Here is a 19,378-nt window from a genome sequence, read left to right as displayed (position 1 = left end):
ATTGGGGTCATTTGGGGTTCCTTGACATGAAAGCGTTTCAGAACCACTGTATAAACACAAAACATGACAAAAGGAATCAAGTTCATAACAGAGAATAATTATGTGAGAGAAGGACAGTGAGACTGGGCTAGGGAGGAGAGAGAATTAAGAGGAGGCAGGGGGACAGAGGAGAAGAGGAAGAGAGACGGAACAGAGCTGGTCTTGTGCAACGTGTGTATGTGTACGTGCGTGTGTGTGTGTGTGTGTGCACGCGAGAGTGTGTATGGGTGACTTAGCAAGGTTTGTGTGTCAGCCAGTCCGTATTCCTGCTGATCTCGCTTGTCCAGTTAAGTTGAATCAGAAGCACTGAGTGAGTGGCACACTATGGTGGTCTCTCTCCCTCTCTCTCCCCCTCTCTCTTTTTCTCTCTCTCTCTCTCCCTCCTGCTCTGAAAGCATCAGCAACACTCTGGTTCAGCACCACAGGTAAGAGATTCTCACAAAGAGCTTTTTACAAACCTATATATTCCTTTTGAATATTGCTTTTATTTAGTACTTTTTTCACTTAAGAGGGGGAAACTAAATCCCTCTTTTTTTAACTTGGGTTTTGTTTTACATTATACTTCTACGTTATACTATTCACGTTCTATAGCATTTAATTTAGCACATTTTTACTTTGTTTCCATGAAATTCACTCGTGTTACTTTGGAAAAAACCTAATAATGAAACAAAAGCAAAGTGGGGGTTTATTTGTATTAGTTTTAAGTTTCTAATTGTTTTATTTTAACTTGTTGGTGTGAGTCCTGCAGGCGTACAGTAGCTACGTAGAAGCCCCCATGGGGGTCTATAATTGGTCCACTTCCTTTTCCCTCTACTACCGAATTTCCACATTCACGACATGCCCAGAATAGGGATGCTGGTGTGATTCATGTGGTTTAAACAACAACAACAACATCCAGAAGAACATCCATGCTGTGTACGTGACGGTACAGGGATGGGAAACATCCTACAGAGTGTGGTATGCGGAAAAACCTCCTGGGAAAGGATGTTATTATCCATAGTACTGTGGTTGACTCGCAGAGACCCTAGCCTCCCTATAGACCAGAGCGCCCACTTCCTTCCATAAATATTTTGCTCCATTTTTTGATAATCCTGCACTTATGAAGGATCCAGTCAGTCCCCCTGGACGGACGGACGGACTAGGAAAGGGACAGAGAGAGAGGTGGGGGAGAAATTAGATAATACACAAAGACGGGTTATTGAAGAAAGAGGAGAGAGAGGCAATCCTGAAGGGAAATTAATGTAATGAGGCTGTTGGGAGGAGGACAGAACCAGTTATTGTTGATAACCCGTCATTACAACCTGAGGCCCAGTTCTACAAACAGTTTTCTGAAAATTTTATGTTGCTTTATATAAGTGGTGCTCAAACCTTTTCATGTCAAGGCCCCTGCAAATTCATATGTATTAGGTCGCGGACCGCTATCTGAAAATATTTTGTTCCAGGGACCCCCCAGAAGCAAAGATTTGAGTAAAGAATTTTTTTATTGTACAAGATTTGCACCTTTTATTTTTTGAATAGCCAAAGTAGAAAATACGGTTAAAGTGGTTAAACGATTGTGATGCGAAACGATAAAATGTAAAATGACACATGCTGTATTGTAGATGCTTTCCCGGCTTTAACAATGGGTTAAAAAGTATAAAGACTCAACAGTAGCGGCGAGAGAGACAGATAATGATGAAAGAGACGGCGAAAGAGCAAAGCAATATCAGAGGGGATGAGAAAGGGTGCGCAGCCAGCTGAGGAGGAAGAGATTAAAGGAGGTGTATCTTGACAATGAGCGGTTGCTGACATAAAGAACGCGTGGCGTCCCTCCCTCGAGCTCCACTCTGTTTTGAAGACAGAAGGCCGTACTGTGTAAATCAAAAGGCATCCTGTCTGATCCCTGTCATAGCTTGTTTTGATAGTGTACTGTCATTAAGCATAGCTCCATTTTGTGAATATCTTGTCACCGCTGGGTAGGAACCTATAACTTGTATTGTCCTTGAAAACAGTTACTTTACAGGAATTTAAAATGAGAACCTGTGTTCCACTGGATCCAATGTAGTTATTATTTAGTCGAAGGCTCTTGTTTAAGGGATATTTCACTTTCAAGCATGTTTGGGGTCATTTTAACATCTACTTGTTTTTTTTTTTTAGCAAACCAGACAGTTTTTAAGTTGCCTGATTCGGTATTTAGATATTTTTAATATGAATTTTAACAATTAAGTTTAATGAATTTAAAATGTATATGAATTTTAACTTCTCATACAAACCCAATGGAACTTCAAACTCAATATTGTCCTTTTTAATACTGAAAGAAGCTTTTGTGAGCATGGCATGCTCACAAAAGCTATTCTGACAATGCTTGCCTCTTTCTTATGTAGCCTACTATTTGACAATTTGGCCAATTTGGTATTAATAAGGTCTTAAACAACACCCTGCCTGTACACACTTATACTGTATGTTGGTTTGATTACAGTCGAGTGAGAAAACAATGTTGCACATTAAGCTATCATCTGGGGACCCCACCAAAATAATTTGAGCCGACCCCCAGTTATAGGGAAGAAATGAAATAAGGCATTCATAAAAACCTTGTTTCCGACAGGGACAAAATTATAGTGTGTACAAAACACCATTGATGAGTTCAGTGTTGTCGTAGTGAGAGTGCGTGCGTCATGTTTCACAATAAAACACAGCATAGTGCAGGAAATGATGGAGGAGACTTGGTTGGTAGCCAGGTTTTCCCTCTTTTATTGTGACAAGTCACATGAAAGAACAGCTTTGGAAACAAAAATATGCAGATATGTCCATGGTTACCATTAGCTCCAATCCCCTAACCAGTCTCAATTTAACTCAGGGAATTCTCTCTCTCTCTCTCTCTCTCATCCTCATCTACTGTATACGATGTGACATTTCAGAATTGTGGCAATTCATTGACAAATCATTGTGAAATCCACACCATTTCATAGACAAATGGGACATTTGCCAGGTGCGAAATGATGGCAGGCGTGTAATAGTTTAAATTCAAACAAAGGCTAATCAGGTGTGACTGAATAGGGGTGGAAATGTAGCTTTTCAGGGAAGTGTGAAGTTCTGAAAATGGCACATCTGTGTAAGTTGTATATGTATTCAGGCATTGTGGCATTGACACACATTTACAGTAAATGATATTGACCATAAATAATGTACACAGAGACATGTGCATTTCTCATTAAGGGGGGTATGGCTGAAGTAGCTATTAAACAAAGTGTTCCTTTCAGAATTAGAAACAACTTGTTTCAACATACTTTTGAGTGAGACACTGAAAAGTGCCCATGTGCCCAGAGACGAAACTTATTTGTTACACTTTTTAAACGTGTCAGTGTCTAGATTATAAACAAAAGAGCATGTTTAAATGCCATGATTGCAGGCTAGTCCTGTGCAGTTTCTGTCTTTCAACGGCAGGCTGGCATCGCTGTTGCCAGCCAGTGTGTTCTTGCTGGTGGTGGTTTCATTGTGAACAAGTAGCCTAAGCAGAGTACAGTACTGTATGCACATTGCATGCATACCCTTACCTACCTCACTGGCAGGTGAAAACATTAAACAAGCACCCAGATTAGCATTTCAATGCCTGATCTGCATGTGTACAAGTGGACAGGCAACGCAGTCCACCCCCCGCCCCGGACAGTGAGGAAAAAAGAGGTGTTAAGGTGCCAGACTTGGATGGTTAGAGTGGCGCGATTATATACAAAGTCAATGCAAGACGAGAATTGCGCGAACGGGCGAGGCACAAACGGGACGAACCGAGGCGAATATCGGGTCCAATTCCTCATGGGGGCCGAGACCCCTGGTCCAATTCCTCATGGGGGCCGAGGCCCCCTGGCCCCCACAGACTCTACGTCACTGCATGTGCCTCAATGAATAATTAGGTGGTATAGGTCGTTTTAAGTGAGCCGAAAGTCAGTGGTCAGCTTCTGGTAGACAATCTTTACCTAAACAATTCGTAAATGGTGCATTTATATAGCGCCTTTATCCAAGGTGCTTTACAGAGATTGTGCATTACATTCACCCATTCACACACACATTCATACACCGATGGCAGCGGAAACCATGCAAGGCACCAACTAGCACATCGGGAGCAATTAGGGGTTCAGTGTCTTGCTCAAGGACACTTCGACAGTAACTCTGGGGGAGCCCGGGTTCGAACTGGCAACCTTACAGTTGCCATCCAGGCACTCTACCCCTGAGCCACCGCCGCCAAATTAGTGTAATGTTTACAGTAGTATTAGTCAGTGGAGACAGACAGGAAACGAGGGGAGAGAGATAGGAGAGTGACATACAGCAAAGTTCGTCAGGATCGGGACATGAAGCTGCGCAGGCTGCATTAGGAGCATAGGTACTGCTAGGCTGGCCCGGGCCAGCCACACCTAATCGGCATACAACAAAGATTCTGAGTTATAAATGGAAAAATGTACCAGTCGACCTGTTTCACAGACCTATCACAGCAGGGTCAGCAGCTAATAAAAGTAAAAGTTGTACGTTTGATTTAGATGACTGTACGACTAAATCAAATAGACTCTTCGTTACTATATGTGCCCCAGATGTCCCTAGTGCCAACCCATCCTGTATCCCTTCTGTGAACACGGTCCATTCAGCTATTCCTGTTTGTTGCTTACTGTACGGGAGAAAAACACACCAAAATGATATGGTGATCATTGTTTAATAGTGTGCATAGTCAGGGATAGTGCTGTGTGTGTGTGACAACAGACCTCATAATGGAGGAATATAAATCATTAACTCCATCAAGAAGATATTTTAGTAAGTGCTGCTGTGTAAAGCAGATGGCGATGCTCAAGTCAGAGAGTGGCCTGGTGTTCAAGGCCAAGGGAAGCCTCGGATAGCTCTGTCGATGGGAACCATGCTATTAACCCACGATCACATCAAATCCCCTCACAAACATAGAGACAAATGTTCAACTGCTTCGTGTTTAGCTTTAAATAAATAATTCCCATGAGCCCCATGAACGAAGGGACTGGAGGCAAACCTTCTGGAATTTGACATTCAACCACTTAAGTTGACCGGGGTCTCCCAGGGCTCTGTACTAGATCCTCTAGTCAACGGGTTCCCAAGCAAGCACTGTTTGTGCCTAGTCTAGTGTTTTCCTCGACGCCAATTCATTTGCCGATCTACCGGCTCACAAAGAGCTTATTGGCTATTTTCACTGAATGTTCGCCCCGAGAATACCGTACTCCAAACAGACAGACAGCAGACATACAAACGGTTAGGCACCGCTCAAAAATGTCCCTTATATACCTCTCAGTCATCGAATTTGTCATCGAGCATTCCCTTTGTCTTTGCTCAAGTGAATGGGACGTACATTTTCACGGATCCTGTGAAGTGTACTGTACTGTAATGTGCCATCCCTGCTTATACAGCCTCTGCACACTGGTCACGGCGGCCCTTGTAAATCACCTGCCTCCTAGTTACCTTCTGTCAGTGCTACCTGACCTTTATTATGGGGCTCACTTACATAGGATAGCTTGCTATATAGGCAGCAATAACTCTAAGCCCATATGATCAGCCTTGTTTGGATTTCACCCCCCTCCCCTCCCCTTACATCTGACTTTGTGCATCTCCCCCGTGGAAAAATACCACGTGGGTTAAAATGCCACCCCTTCTAATAATGGCCGTACGTATGGTATGTGTGGTGTCGGATTTCTTCGATATTGCCATGCCCGGCCTGCAGGAGGAGGAGGAATTTTGCGATTAAAAAAAATCCCTGAAATGGAAAAGCAATACGTGTTTAGTCACTCGCAAACCGTCGGATCTTTAAAATTTACAGCCACCCACTGCTATACTCATTAATGAAAGAAAACATGTCTAAATCTCTAGCTATGACATCTGTGTTGGTGCTTGAGTCTACTACACCAGGTCTGTGGGGGAAAGAGATATTTCATTATCCTGTTGGTCTTGGCATGCAGACATCTTCCATGCTGGACATTCCCCACATCTGCAATTGATATGAATGTCAGTAATGCAATTTTTTCCTCTTTTCTCTTTTTGAAGAATGCATCCACCTGAAGCGGTAAAAAATGTCTGACTGGAAGATAAAGTAGCTCTCAGTGGCACATCTGTTTACATACATACATGAGACATAGGCTACATTTACTTACATATAGTATACTGTACACACCTACCCATAAATGTAGACACACATGTATGAATATGGGTACAGTAGTTGTGTGGGTGTATGTAGGGTTAGGGGTGTGTGTGTGTGTGTGTGTGTGTGTGTGTGTGTGTGTGTGTGTGTGTGTGTGTGTGTGTGTGTGTGCGCGCCTGCCTGCCTGCCTGCCTGCCTGCCTGCCTGCGTGCGTGCGTGCGTGCGTGCGTGCGTGCGTGCGTGCGTGCGTGCGTGCGTGCGTGTGTGTGTGTGTGTGTGTGTGTGTGTGTGTGTGTGCGCGCGCGCGCGCATCAAAAGGAAATGTAAGACTCCAGGGGTAGGTCCCAACAAGTTTAGTGCTTCTCCCTATCCTGTCCCTTTATCTGACACTTGGACAATGCTGCAGTAGCAGCATGTAAAGCATTATTGGCAATCAACGTTGTGTCCAATATCCGAAAATAAAAACAAACTGAACTGAATCCCAAGCAGAGAGCGTTCAAAATGTGGATAAAACATTTAAAGTAGGGTGGTTTTCGGGGTTTCTGTTGCACACAACGCGCCACCGCAACAAGAACACATTTTTATACTGATATCACTGTCTGTGTGTCTATGCGATATCATCATTTCTGCTTTGGAAATGAGCTTGGTAGGGGGAATGTTTTAAGCTAGAATGCCATCTTGTGGCCGACGCATCCTATTCCCATCACCAATGTAGGGTAATGATTAAGCCTGTATGGAAAAGCATAATACACTTCACATTCAACTGTTCATAACATCTTTGTTTCAAATTAGTGTTGTTTTAGCAATATTATTTTTCACTGCCATTTCCCCCATTATTAGTTTTTTTTATATATCTACTGTAACCTCATTCAAGTCATTTAAAATAATTAGTACAGTAAAAGTCTGTTGTGTAGTAGTAATAGCATTCCTCGGGCCCATTTTAATATTAGGCTACTATATCAGCACTGGCTAATGACGTACATTAAGCTATTCTATTAAGACTCTCAAGCACAGGGAGAGACTATGCTTTCCCTTCCCATTTCACATTCGGCTCTTACAAATGAAGCAAAACCCTAGCCCCGAGGCAAAAATGTCTGCAGCATACAGGTTTGATTTTCTCACAGAGTGAAGTTTCCACATGCGCCGAATCCCCGCTGTCCTGTTTGTTTAGGTGTGCGCTGATTAGAAGTTCCCATGCTGGGTATCTCAGCTCACCGAGGGCTTGAAACGTGACATGTCTTTTACAGTGACTGGAGCCCCCCCCTCTTCCCCCTCTTCCCCCCCAGTACCTCAGCGCTTAATGGCGTTGTTATCCACGCACGCACTTTGGCATGCAGTCTTCATTAACACAGGTCATAACACACAGCATAAATGTTCTCTTTCCGGGAGCTGACAGTCCGCCCAGATGGACACAGTGTATTTGATAAACACTGTACAGTTTTACTGTTGCTATTCATTAGCAACGTGACGTTTTTAAAGGAAGAGACGGAATCTGGGCCGTCGGTGTGTAACTATGTTTCAAAGGGCATTTTTTGGAATATTGAATAACATACATCTGTTTTTGATAGCCTCTTATTTTACAGAAATAACATAAAGCGTCAGGACAGGTTTTAATGTGCAGGTCTTTAATGAGCTAGTGTAGGGTGAGCACTTTCATGGGCGCTCGTCTGGATTAGCGTTTATGGGCCGTGCCTGCGGTAATGATGGCTCTTCCCCTAGACTGTCTGTGACATTTTTGCTGTGTTTCTTTTATAGGACTCGCTGAGACCCCTCGCCCAAGGCCCGTATCAGTCACCACAGACGCACCCTGCCGACAGGGCCCCCGGTTTTAAAGTCCCAGGACCTGGCACTAAAAAGGGAAAATGAAGAATATAACGGATGGCGGAGCTACAGACGGGATAGATCTGCACTGTGGCATGTCTGGCAGCCATGAATTCATCTTCACCATGGTTCCCGTGGTCTATGGCCTGAACTTTGTGATTGGCATCGTGGGCAACAGCATGGTGGTGGCGGTCATTTACCGCTACATGAAGCTGAAGACTGTGGCCAACATTTTCGTGCTCAATCTGGCCATTTCTGATCTCACCTTCCTCATTACCTTGCCCATGTGGGCCATCTTCACTGCCACGGGCTACGACTGGCCTTTCGGGAGCTTCCTGTGCAAGGCCAGCGCAGGGCTGGTCATTTTCAATCTCTACACCAGCATCTTCTTCCTCACGGCGCTCAGCATCGACCGCTACCTGGCCATCGTGCACCCGATGCGCTCGCGCCGCTCCCGCACGGTGGTGTACGCGCGCATCAGCTGCGTGCTGGTGTGGATCTTCGCCTTCCTGCTCAGCTTGCCCACGGCGCTGACGCGGGACGTGCACAAGATCGCCAACTCCACCACGGTGTGCGCCATCCTGCACAGCGCGGGCAACAGCACCATGCGGCTGAAGGACATCCTGCTGGCCATCAACCTGATGAAGAGCCTGCTGGGCTTCCTGATTCCCTTCCTCATCATTATCACCTGCTACTGCCTAATCGGACGGACCCTGACGGTGGCGCGGCACATCAAGAAGAGCGCCCGCTCGCGGGAGGACGAGGTGCTGCGCATGCTGGCGGCGGCCGTGCTGGCCTTCTTCCTGTGCTGGGGGCCCCACCAGGTCTTCCACTTCATGTCGGTGCTGCACCAGATGGGCGTGCTCAGGGACTGCCCCATCCTGGAGGTCATAGACACCGCCATGCCCTTCACCATCTGCATCGCCTGGTTCAACAGCTGCGTCAACCCCATCCTCTATGGCTTCGTGGGACACAACTTCCGCAAGAACCTGCTGCGCCTTCTGCGCTGCGCCCCGGGAGGAGCGATGGTGCCTCACCCCAGCATCAGCACCAAGATGAGTTCGCTCTCCTACCACGCCTCTGAGACGCTTGGCCTCACAAACAAAAACAAGGCCTCTGTTAAATGAGAGAGGTTTGGACGGTGAAAGCTCAGTTTCTCCGTCGCTCTTTTATTTTGTCGGGGCTTGGGTTGGAGATTTTTTGAACCCCAACTGTATTAACAAGCACTGAACCATGCAGTCATGGCTGTCGATCTAGTTGAATGTTGTATTTAACATCCTGCTACGAGTTAGTCTGAGAGACATTCAGCACCTTGCACAACACTGTTATTCAGCAGCTGATGAGTACACCTCACACCGCACACATGATGCTTTCACACTCCAAGCCTCAAAGGAACATGTACAGTACTGTCGTCAAAACAGTCATTGTTGTGCTCAGTAATCAACTACACCGTTAAAGATGGAGTGCCACGATTTTTTCCACCCTAAAACATGATCATCAGGTATTATTATAATATAAGGAGGAAGACCTTTTTACAAAAAGTGTACAGTATTTGTTAAAATCATACTTTTATGTGGACACGCCCACCAGTTCATTAAGTACTGTATGCCTGGTTTGCCTGATGGGTGGTGATCCATCTGAACTGAAGCCGCACCCACAGCTGTATAGTTGATAGTGTGATGTCACTATATTACTGTTTATTTCATTGGTTTGACTGTCAAGGGTTCAGCCTCCAGGAAGAAACCCTAAATACAAAGTTAATACACCATTGCACATAAAAACGACTCCAGGGTGTCTAATTGTGGCACTCCATCTTTAAGAAAAGATCGACGTATGGACTGCCATGTTGATCGATTCATGACTCCGGTGTTGTATACCAGAAACATGACACTGTTGAGTTATGCCGGTATCGTGTTCCAAAGATAGCAGATCTACAGGCTATTTTTTTAGCACACAACACCGTCATACGATAAAGTGTAAATGAAGCTTTTCATGCTACTTCTTTATGACGACTGTGTGGTGATATACTCTGCCCCTGGTGGTGAAGATTGCATGACTACAAGTTCCTTTCAGAAGTTCAACAAAGATACAAAAGTTTAAACTCAAGAAAATCATAAATGTAGCTACTGTACATACACGTATGCCAACTTGTGCTCCATCAGTAATCAATAACTGATAATTGTCCAGATATTGTGGAACAATGACTGGACAATGTCTAGCAAATGCTTGGTGTAAAGTATTTGTCAGCAGTTGTCCCATAGCACTAAAATAGATGGTGTCTGTATGCTATATGATATTGTCAAATGATGTGCTCATTGTGGCTATATGTATATAGTACGTGTATTATAATGAGACAGATATGCAGTAATCTGAGATGTTGCAAAAAATGTGGGAGAAATATGTATGAATAAATAATGAAATGACACAGAAACTCCAGGCAGTGTGATACTTGCCCATAACTGTGATAGTTGTTCTTTGTGGTATTTAAACATGATGATGTTGAATTAAGTGGATATCGTTTTTCTTTTTCTATTCTGTAAGTGTATAGTTTGTGAATTTATGAGAATGATATGAATAAAACCAAAAACAACACTGGTCTGGTTTAGGCCATTTTCTTTTTTAGTTTGTAGTAAGTAATGCTCTTTACCACTGGTGTAACTATAGGCACATGAAACTAAGTACTGTACTTATGCGCCATTTTGAATTTGAGGTACTTTACATTTTATGGAGTATTTCCATATTGCTTTATTCCATAATTGTTGCCGTCGGGAGGAAACCAAATTCATTCTTTTTAGGTTTTTGATTATTTCTTTCTCCGTATGTTGTTTTGAAAATATTGAATCAATGGAAAGTAGTAAAAACGCTTTGGACAAAACCTCTTAACTCCATTAGACCCTCAAACTGTCTGCTAAAGCAGCTAACTCCACCACCTCTCTCATGCAAGTAATTGTCAATATATAAAGTTACAATTAACACCAACTTTGATGAGGCAGTATCGCTTTGTTTTCAAAATATACGGTTTCTTCATTTCCTGAAATATGTATATTTTTCATTTCCTGAAAAATATTTTGGAGTTGGGTGGTTTCTTCCCGACATATATACTTTTACTTCCACTCTACTACATCTCGGAGGCAAACATTGTACTTTTACTACAATTTTTGAAAACTTTAATTACTATAGTTACTTTGTAGATTTTGATTATTATTACAAAACATACATTCAGCCCTATATTCATTTCGTCCATTTGGAAATACCTACAAGCTCACAATGTGTCGCAATGCATTGTGAGCTTGTAGATCTGCTTTTTTCAAATGATTGTTATCCTTTTGAAAACTTGAAATAGGACATTCTGCCTAATGAGTACTTGCTACTTTTAGTACTCATAAGAACATTTTGATACCAATACTTTTGTACTTTGTACTATACTCAAGTAAATGTTTAATTCCAGACTTTTACGTACATTTTAAGTAAGGAATTTAAGTACTTTTTCCACCACTGCTCATTACCCATGAAATTGTGGCAGAATCCTAAATTATAGAGCATGCAAGAGTTTTTGCGAAATGTTTCAATAATCTCACAGTGACCTTGGCTCACCTTGACCTGGCAAAATGGTACATTTTGCATCTGTTAATTATTGAGAGCATGCAGCATGGAAGGACTCTAATTCCACGTAACGCCAGGAAAAAAGAAAAGAAAAACGAAACAGGTGCGTGGCCATCAGTACAGGTTGTGCTAGAGGGAAACATGGCAGGATTGCTACATCGCTGATTGGGATTGGTGGACACACTGAGGGTCACAGGGTATAAGTACTGCCCTGCGGTCAGCTCTGTCTCACACTGGCAATAATGAAGGTCCTTCTGCTTTTCGGATTGGTGGCATTTGCCCTGGCTGACCTCACCCGCTTCGAGGGGTAAAGTTTGAATCTTATTCTTTTTTATGAAGCAAAAAGTTAATGATTTTGTGTTTTCAGATGGTGATTATGCATTACTTTATGTTAAAAATGAATCACACAACAATGCCCGGTAATTTCCTTTATGTGAAATTTCCGGTGCAGTAGCCAGTGTATAAGTTATCCCATTAAGAGCTGAGGTCGATTCTACAAATTCCTTCTAAATCAGCTGTTCTCACACATTCAAGTAAAAAAAAAGAAAAGAAAAAAGAAGCAGATCCTAGAAGCTCACAGCGGGCATGAAGTGACATGCCGTGAGCTTGTAGATCCGCTATTTTTGAATAGTCAACGCTAAAATCACTTGTTTGAATGGGTTAATGGTACTGGCTTGATGGCTATAGCACCCATACACGAAAAAAGGAAAAACAGGAGAAGCAAATTGTTCATCAGATGTATGATAAATAATGCACCATAGGGAAAAGATTTCACGTATGTGAACATTTTGTCCCTAAAAGCACATTCACATGATTAGGCCCCTTACTCAGGGGCCTTTCTGAGGTATTTTTCAATGTTGCACACACTTGAATAGAGTAAAGATGAAATTAAATTGAATCAATTTAGGTGCAAGACCTTTGATCTTGCCCGTTTTTAGGGTACAAATGTCTATGGCTGCCCAGGCCATCAAATAAAACAATGAATTGAACTTATGATTTTATTTTTAATATGTGGTTTGAATTAAATAAATAAAAACAGCTGTTTATCTCACAAACATACCAAACCATGGGAGCACGATGGCCATGGAATTCCTGTCCTGTTACATGCTATCTCCATTTGTCACATATTGAATCAATGTACTGTTCACAAACCTGTTTGTACAAACCTCAAGGTAGTTTGTGTTCTTTTCTTACCGTTTTGTAATCATCCAGTACAAACGAGGCTTGGCTATTGTAGCTAAATCTTTGAGATTTATGGCATGCATGGAACATGAGGATACTTAAAACCCAGCATCCATCTCCTAGTGGGAAGTGGGAACCTATGGTGGGAACATTAGCAGATCTATGAGCTTGTAGAGCAGCCATTTTTGCTTTTTAGTGAAGAGATTTGGTGTATGCCGTGAAAAAAGCGGTCCAAGTACAGGGCCAACTCAGATCCAGTTTAGGGTTTAATGGCTAAGTAAGTATACCTGTTGGCTGTGTCTCAAACTATCGTCATAAATTGCCCAGTTGTCCAACATTTCATACCAGACTGAAAATCGAACCCAGAATGTGCACAGTGTCTCATGTTTCATGATGTTACCCAATAAAAAGTGAGAATCTCGACTAAAAGCTATATTGAGAGGAAAGAGGCAGAGCAGAAAACAGTTAAATCCCAGGGTATATGTTATTTTGTTGATTGCCAAATATGTATGATTTTGTGTTCTTAATTGGCTAATAGAGAGAAAGTCTTCCGTCTGAAGCCTGTGCTTGACGAACATGTGACCCTCATTAAGGAGCTGAGTAACAGCATGGAGGTACAGGTTCACACACACACACACACACACACACACACACACACAAACATGCACGCACGCACGCACGCACATGCACACACACACACACACACACACACACACACACACGCTGTGCTATTCTCACTGCACAGCACACTGCAGCAGCTATTCTCACTACAGCACTACAGGGGTTAAATTGGTTTGTTAAAGGTGATACTAGCCAAATTGAACTTGCATCAGGCTATTCCAGTTAACACAGTGTGTAGGTTGTGCAGAATTTCAATTCAGTTTTATCTTCACTTTAGCTTCTTTATCTTATATATAAAAAACATGACTGACTTTATGCATTTTAATCAATGAGACATCCCAAAAATAATCAGACAATAAGAATGACATCAGAATCCTCATCTTGCCAATTGAGTGATTGAGAAACTCATTCATATTGTTTACTGATAGAAAACCAACGTTGCAGTACTGAAGTGTTTGTCTCTGGCGCCATCTGCAGGTTGACTTCTGGAGGCCCGAGAGTCCCGAGCTGGTGACCATCGACATCGATGTGGACATCCATGTGGATTCCATCCACGCTGACATGGTGTCCACTATGCTGCAGCAGAGTGGCATGGAGCATGCGTATGTCACATGTGTACAGCACACATCTGTTTCTCATTTCCTCTTTCACAAGGAAAAAGTATGCTTGCACTAACCAATAGTGTGCTTGTAATGTGTAGGCCTGGCCTATACTCTCTCAGGCTACATACAGTTGAGTATGATAGTATATAGGCTATCTACTTACAGTATGTTTAGATGTTATATATATATATAGAAGTTGACTAATGTACCGGTATGTTGACTCTGTTCTTCAGGGTCCTGATTGAGGATCTGCAGGATGCTGTTGACGGCCAGGTGGACAACAGGCCCTCCGCTAGATATCACAGCTACACCAAGTACAACAACTTGGACAAGGTATTGTCTATTTCTCTTGTCTCTTTCTCTCTGATCTCACTCTCTGATCTCACAATGATCTGATGTTTCTTTGACTCTTTTGATTTCAGATCCAGAGCTGGATCGCCTCCATCTCCTCTTCCAACGACGACCTGATCAGCAAGCAGACAATTGGAAACAGCTACGAGGGACGCCCCATGACCGTCCTCAAGGTATTAAAAAATGTTAAATAAAACAATAAAATCAGACCCGTGTGAAGTGAGGGGCGCTCTAATCAATTATTGACCTTATACCAAACTTGAAACATACCTTAGTTACGTCACCAAGAATGGTGGTTCCTTATTGGCCAAGGGTTTCCTCCGACATACCGACAGCCGATTTGCTCAGACACATATGACGTATATTCTACATTCATTGTCAATGGCATTTAATGTTTGCGTTAAGACAGAATACACTATACTGTAGCTGTTTATAGGAGGGGTATAAATTAGCCTCAACAAAACTATTAGACCATAGCGGCCCTTCTAATGCCTTCACTTTGACACCCTCAGCTCGGCAAGCAGTCTGGTGCCACCAAGCCCGCTATCTTCCTGGACTGTGGTATCCATGCCAGAGAATGGATCTCTACTGCTTTCTGTCAGTGGTTCGTGAAGGAGGTAAGGATAAGGAACTAAGGAAGACAACCATATGGGCTTAACCACCGCCAGTAGGCAGAGTTTTCCATGCCAAACTCACTTGACTTTCTCCCTATACCTCCTCAGGCTCTGTCCACCTATGGTAGCGATGCTCAGATGACCAGCCTGCTGGACCAGATGGATGTCTTCGTCCTTCCTGTCTTCAACATTGATGGCTATGACTATACCCACAAGAGCGTATGACAGACTTTATTTTTATAATTTCTTTATGTTTATTTGACAGGCCAGGGGCAAATCCTTTTTTTAATCAAACTATAAAAACATGAAACTGTTGCATTGTATGTGGGTTTTTTTGCCGAGGCTAATTTGGAGCCTGCTTAGACCTTTCTATACAATATCTACCTTGTTAAAAAATAATCCAATTACAATAAGCACATGCACATCTAAACAACAAGTGCAAAAGCATTCCTAAATTACAGTCATGAAAGCAATGATGTTAACGTTTTAAAATGTGCATAACATATTAATGTTCGCAGCTTTGGTTTGGTTTCTTTCAACCATTTTATTTCAAGTGTATTCCCTTTTACTGAAAAAGATAACTGACCGAAAGTGGTGCTGTGCGATTGTAGTAATGCTTCCATTAGGTTCTGTAACCTAATGGAAGCCAGGCTGTATATTGTCAGGGTAATAATATTATACCATCATTCATTTGTTAGTTTATTTGCATTTCAGTGTATATTCTGGTTTGTTTTTGGGAAATGTAGAACAGAATGTGGAGGAAGACTCGTTCCAGGAAGTCTGGATCCAGCTGCATCGGTGCCGACCCCAACAGGAACTTTAACGCTGGCTGGTGCAGTACGTATATCACATATATCAGTGGTTCTCAAACTGTGGGTTGGTATTAGGCTACTCGGTACCCCCAGGGCTCACAACGAGCTTGTAGATCAGCTATTTTCACAATGTTTGTGAAAATTGCTGATCTACAAGCTCGTTGCAAGAGCTTGTAGATTGGCTATTGTCACAATTTTTATCTGTGCTTGTCAGGGTGGGGGGTCACAGTCTGAAAGGGTTGAGAACCACTGCCATAGACAGAGTGCTACATCTTGAGGCATTTTGAACGCAAGAAAACTGGTGTCTCACCCCTATCAAAGCTTTCATTGTTTCACACATTTTGAAGACCGGGATGAAATCCATTGCGATAATTTGTTCCGTCTGCTTCCCTAAAAGACTTTTACAACTCTCTCCTCCATGTGATTTCATTTCATTGCAGCTACTGGAGCCTCCAGCAACCCCTGCAGCGATACCTTCTGTGGCTACAAGCCCGAGTCTGAGATCGAGGTCAAGAATGTTGCCGACTTCATCCGTAGGAACAAGTCCATCATCAAGGCCTACGTCACCATCCACTCCTACTCCCAGCTGCTGCTGTTCCCTTACTCCTACACCTTCGACCTGGCAGCAGACCACAGTGAGCTGGTCAGTCCAACGTCACTTATTATACAGTAGTTGTTATACATGGTTACCGACCGTATATTTCCAAATAGTAGCCCTTACTCAAATAGCTGACTTTGCGGAATAAACGCCCGGGCTACTATTTGGAAAAATGCGGTATACTTGTGTACAGTGCAGAGATGTGTTTATTTACTGTGTCACATATTAAACCTGCTATGTTTTATTTTGTGTTTTTAGTTTAGCTTTATTTTCAAAATAATAGCTTTTGAATCACCTAATTATGCATACAAAGTGTACTGTGCATACAAGGACACAGTACATGTTTTAAACATATATCAACAAAAGATATGTTATTTTTCAGAGGAATTGTGCTTGACAGTAGCTCATGCCGAGACAGCCGAGCCATGAGGCCCATAGGGGCAGGAGCCTAGCTCCTGTTTCTGTAGCGTGAGTCAGCTTGATGTACAAGTACCCCTGGACATGACACTAGTATGACCCAGGGACTTACCCCCAATTCAACCCTTGATGCTGAGTGCCGTGGGTCCCATTTTAGAGTCTTTGGTATGAACCGGCCAGCGAATCTAACCCTTCCTTCCAATCTCAGGGCAAGTTGGATACTCTTAACCACTGAGCTTAGATAATGGTGCCACGATATTCATATTGTATTCACTGTATATTAGATAATATGGGCTCCATTTTCGTCACCGCTAAACCCCTTATCCCTAAACTTCTTTGCCTTTTCTTTTTACTATTTTGAAAAACATTTTTGAATAGTTCAACTAGCCAATCTACATTGACTCATTGTGAGCTTGTAGACTGGCCATTTCAACTATTCAAAAATGTCTTGCAAAATAGTAAAAAAAAGGCAAAGAAGTAAGGGGTTTAACGGTGACGAAAATGGAGCCCTATATCTCCCAAAACATGGATAGACCACAGTGTTGGGGAAGTTAATTTAACATTTTAATATATTTAGTAGTGAGGCCACATGGCAATAGCACTTTCTGTGCCAAGCAATACATTATATTACTTTTGTGTTCATTTAATAATCAGAATCATCATATAGGTCTACCGTATTTTCTAATCAATATTATGTTCTCATAGGCCTATTATGAATTTGACTTGGTGCATTGCTCTCACACAGAAGAAAATTATGATACACACAGCAGATTAGAGAAACAAGTATAATTGTATGTATGGTATAAAGAAAAAGAAAGAATATAAAGAAAAACTATAGGGTACTGTACTGGACATTATTTGTAACCGTCACAGTCTATAAAAATGTGTGTTTGCAAGTTCTAGCAGTCAATATCAGTGGATATATTTCTCATACATACAAGTACATTTCATAAATGCCATAATCCATAGATTATAAATATATTCGGTGTGGAGCACACACGTCACAGGTGTCCCTTTGTCCCTAATTAATTCCCTAATTATTTTCCAGTTTGCAAGAGTGAGACCCAACCCACCACAACCATTATTATCACACTTATCCAAATCCATATTTAGCTGCTGCAAATCATCAAGTCCCTGATCGCCTCATGGCTCATGTGGCTCCTTCTCAAAGGAAGCTCTTTTACCTGTAATCGACAACTCGCTGGGGCGTCCGAGCGCTGTGCTTAACACTCACACCCTTGTCTCCAGCTGACTGCAGTGGATCACACATTCCTGTCTCTCCATTACTCACTTCTAACTCCCCCTACCTCCCTTGTATGTTTTATAGAACAAAAGAGCTCCGGGAGTCCATCCTATCTCATCTCTACATCCTCAAAATGTACTTGATCTTGCATCTTGGATGCTGCATGTTGCAATCCCAATACCATACATGCACTTTCAAGATTTCTATTAAACACATACTTTATACTCTTGTTTCATATAGTACACTCAGCTTACAATAGAGTAGGGTAGGTACAGTACACCCTGTACAGGGCACAGGGTGTTTGTACGACTGTTTTCCATGTATACACTTTAATTTGTCTGTGTGTTATATCTCTGCATTATAGATGAAGGTTGCTGTGGAGGCTTCTAAAGAGCTGCGCAGCCTGTACGGTACCAAGTACACTAGTGGACCTGGTGCTGCTACCATCTGTAAGTACTACAATGTTGCAGCCAAATTATTTTCCATGGTAGAGAAGGGACATACTGTACTGTACGGTAGGAGGGCGTTGACAAGATGCTTGATATGCTAGGGCCCTTTTTATGTGATGACCAGTCCACCACACATTTTCACAACCCACAAGAGTGTAAAAACTGCCCATTACACCTCCATTTAGGTAAAAAGATTTTCGTATCTAGCATCTATGCTGTCTTCATTCAACGCTACATAATTCTGTTAAATCTAGAATTTGTTTCAAAGCAAACTGTCTCTCTCTCTCCCTCTATATCACCCCCTCTCTCTCCTTTTCTCTCTCTCTGTCTCTCTCCCCCTCTATCACTCCCCCTCTCTCTCCTTCTTTCTCCCTCTCTCTTTCTCTCTCTCTCTCTTTCTCACTCTCTCCTTCTCTTTCTCCCACCTCTCTCTCCTTCTCTCTCCTCCCCCTCAGACCCAGCCGCTGGAGGTTCAGACGACTGGGCCTATGACCTGGGAGTGAAATACTCCTACACCTTTGAGCTGCGCGACACCGGACGCTATGGCTTCCTGCTGCCCGAGTCTCAGATCAAGCCCACGTGTGAGGAGACCATGCTGGCCGTCAAGTACATTGCCGCCTACGTGCAGAAGACCCTCTAGAGGAGGGGGCCGCTGCCAAGAAGAGACCCCTGCAATGCCAACTATACCCAACCCCCAATCCCCCTTCACCCCTCCAACCTCTCAGCCGCCCTCAGCCGGTATCCATGGATACGGGGCACCACCCGCCATGTTTTCTCACTGTGCTTGACAGAATGTCAGGATGAGTGCAAATAAAATCAATGATCCATCCCCACTACTCGCTGAATCGATTTGTGTGTGTGTGTGTGTGTGTGTGTGTGTGTGTGTGTGTGTGTGTGTGTGTGTGTGT

At 42.9% G+C, this 19,378-nt stretch overlaps 1 protein-coding gene across 3 annotated transcripts; it reads left to right on the top strand.

The window, feature by feature from the left end:
- Nucleotides 1-245: 245 nt before the first annotated feature.
- LOC310868301 (carboxypeptidase B-like) lies at nt 246-19,290 on the top strand (the record flags this gene model as incomplete). 3 transcript variants are annotated; one of them, XM_083778670.1, is made up of 11 exons in its annotated part: nt 246-464; nt 13,302-13,377; nt 13,862-13,986; nt 14,220-14,319; nt 14,409-14,510; nt 14,850-14,954; nt 15,060-15,170; nt 15,698-15,788; nt 16,204-16,406; nt 18,386-18,470; nt 18,926-19,290. In XM_083778670.1, 11 exons carry the CDS (start codon nt 364-366, stop codon nt 19,108-19,110), a joined length of 1,284 nt encoding a protein of 427 aa, XP_083634796.1. In that variant the 3' UTR covers nt 19,111-19,290. The 3 variants fall into 3 exon arrangements, with proteins under 3 accessions (XP_083634796.1, XP_083634797.1, XP_083634798.1); XM_083778672.1 differs by lacking the exon at nt 246-464 and adding an exon at nt 11,824-11,888; XM_083778671.1 differs by lacking the exons at nt 13,302-13,377; nt 13,862-13,986; nt 14,220-14,319; ... (5 more) ...; nt 18,386-18,470; nt 18,926-19,290 and adding an exon at nt 7,913-10,566 and having other exon boundaries at nt 346-464.
- Nucleotides 19,291-19,378: the final 88 nt, after the last annotated feature.

Source organism: Protomyctophum parallelum (genome assembly GCF_964188405.1).
Source record: "Protomyctophum parallelum genome assembly, chromosome: 12".
NCBI lineage: Eukaryota > Metazoa > Chordata > Actinopteri > Myctophiformes > Myctophidae > Protomyctophum > Protomyctophum parallelum.
This window is presented reverse-complemented; position numbering and strand designations above follow the sequence as displayed.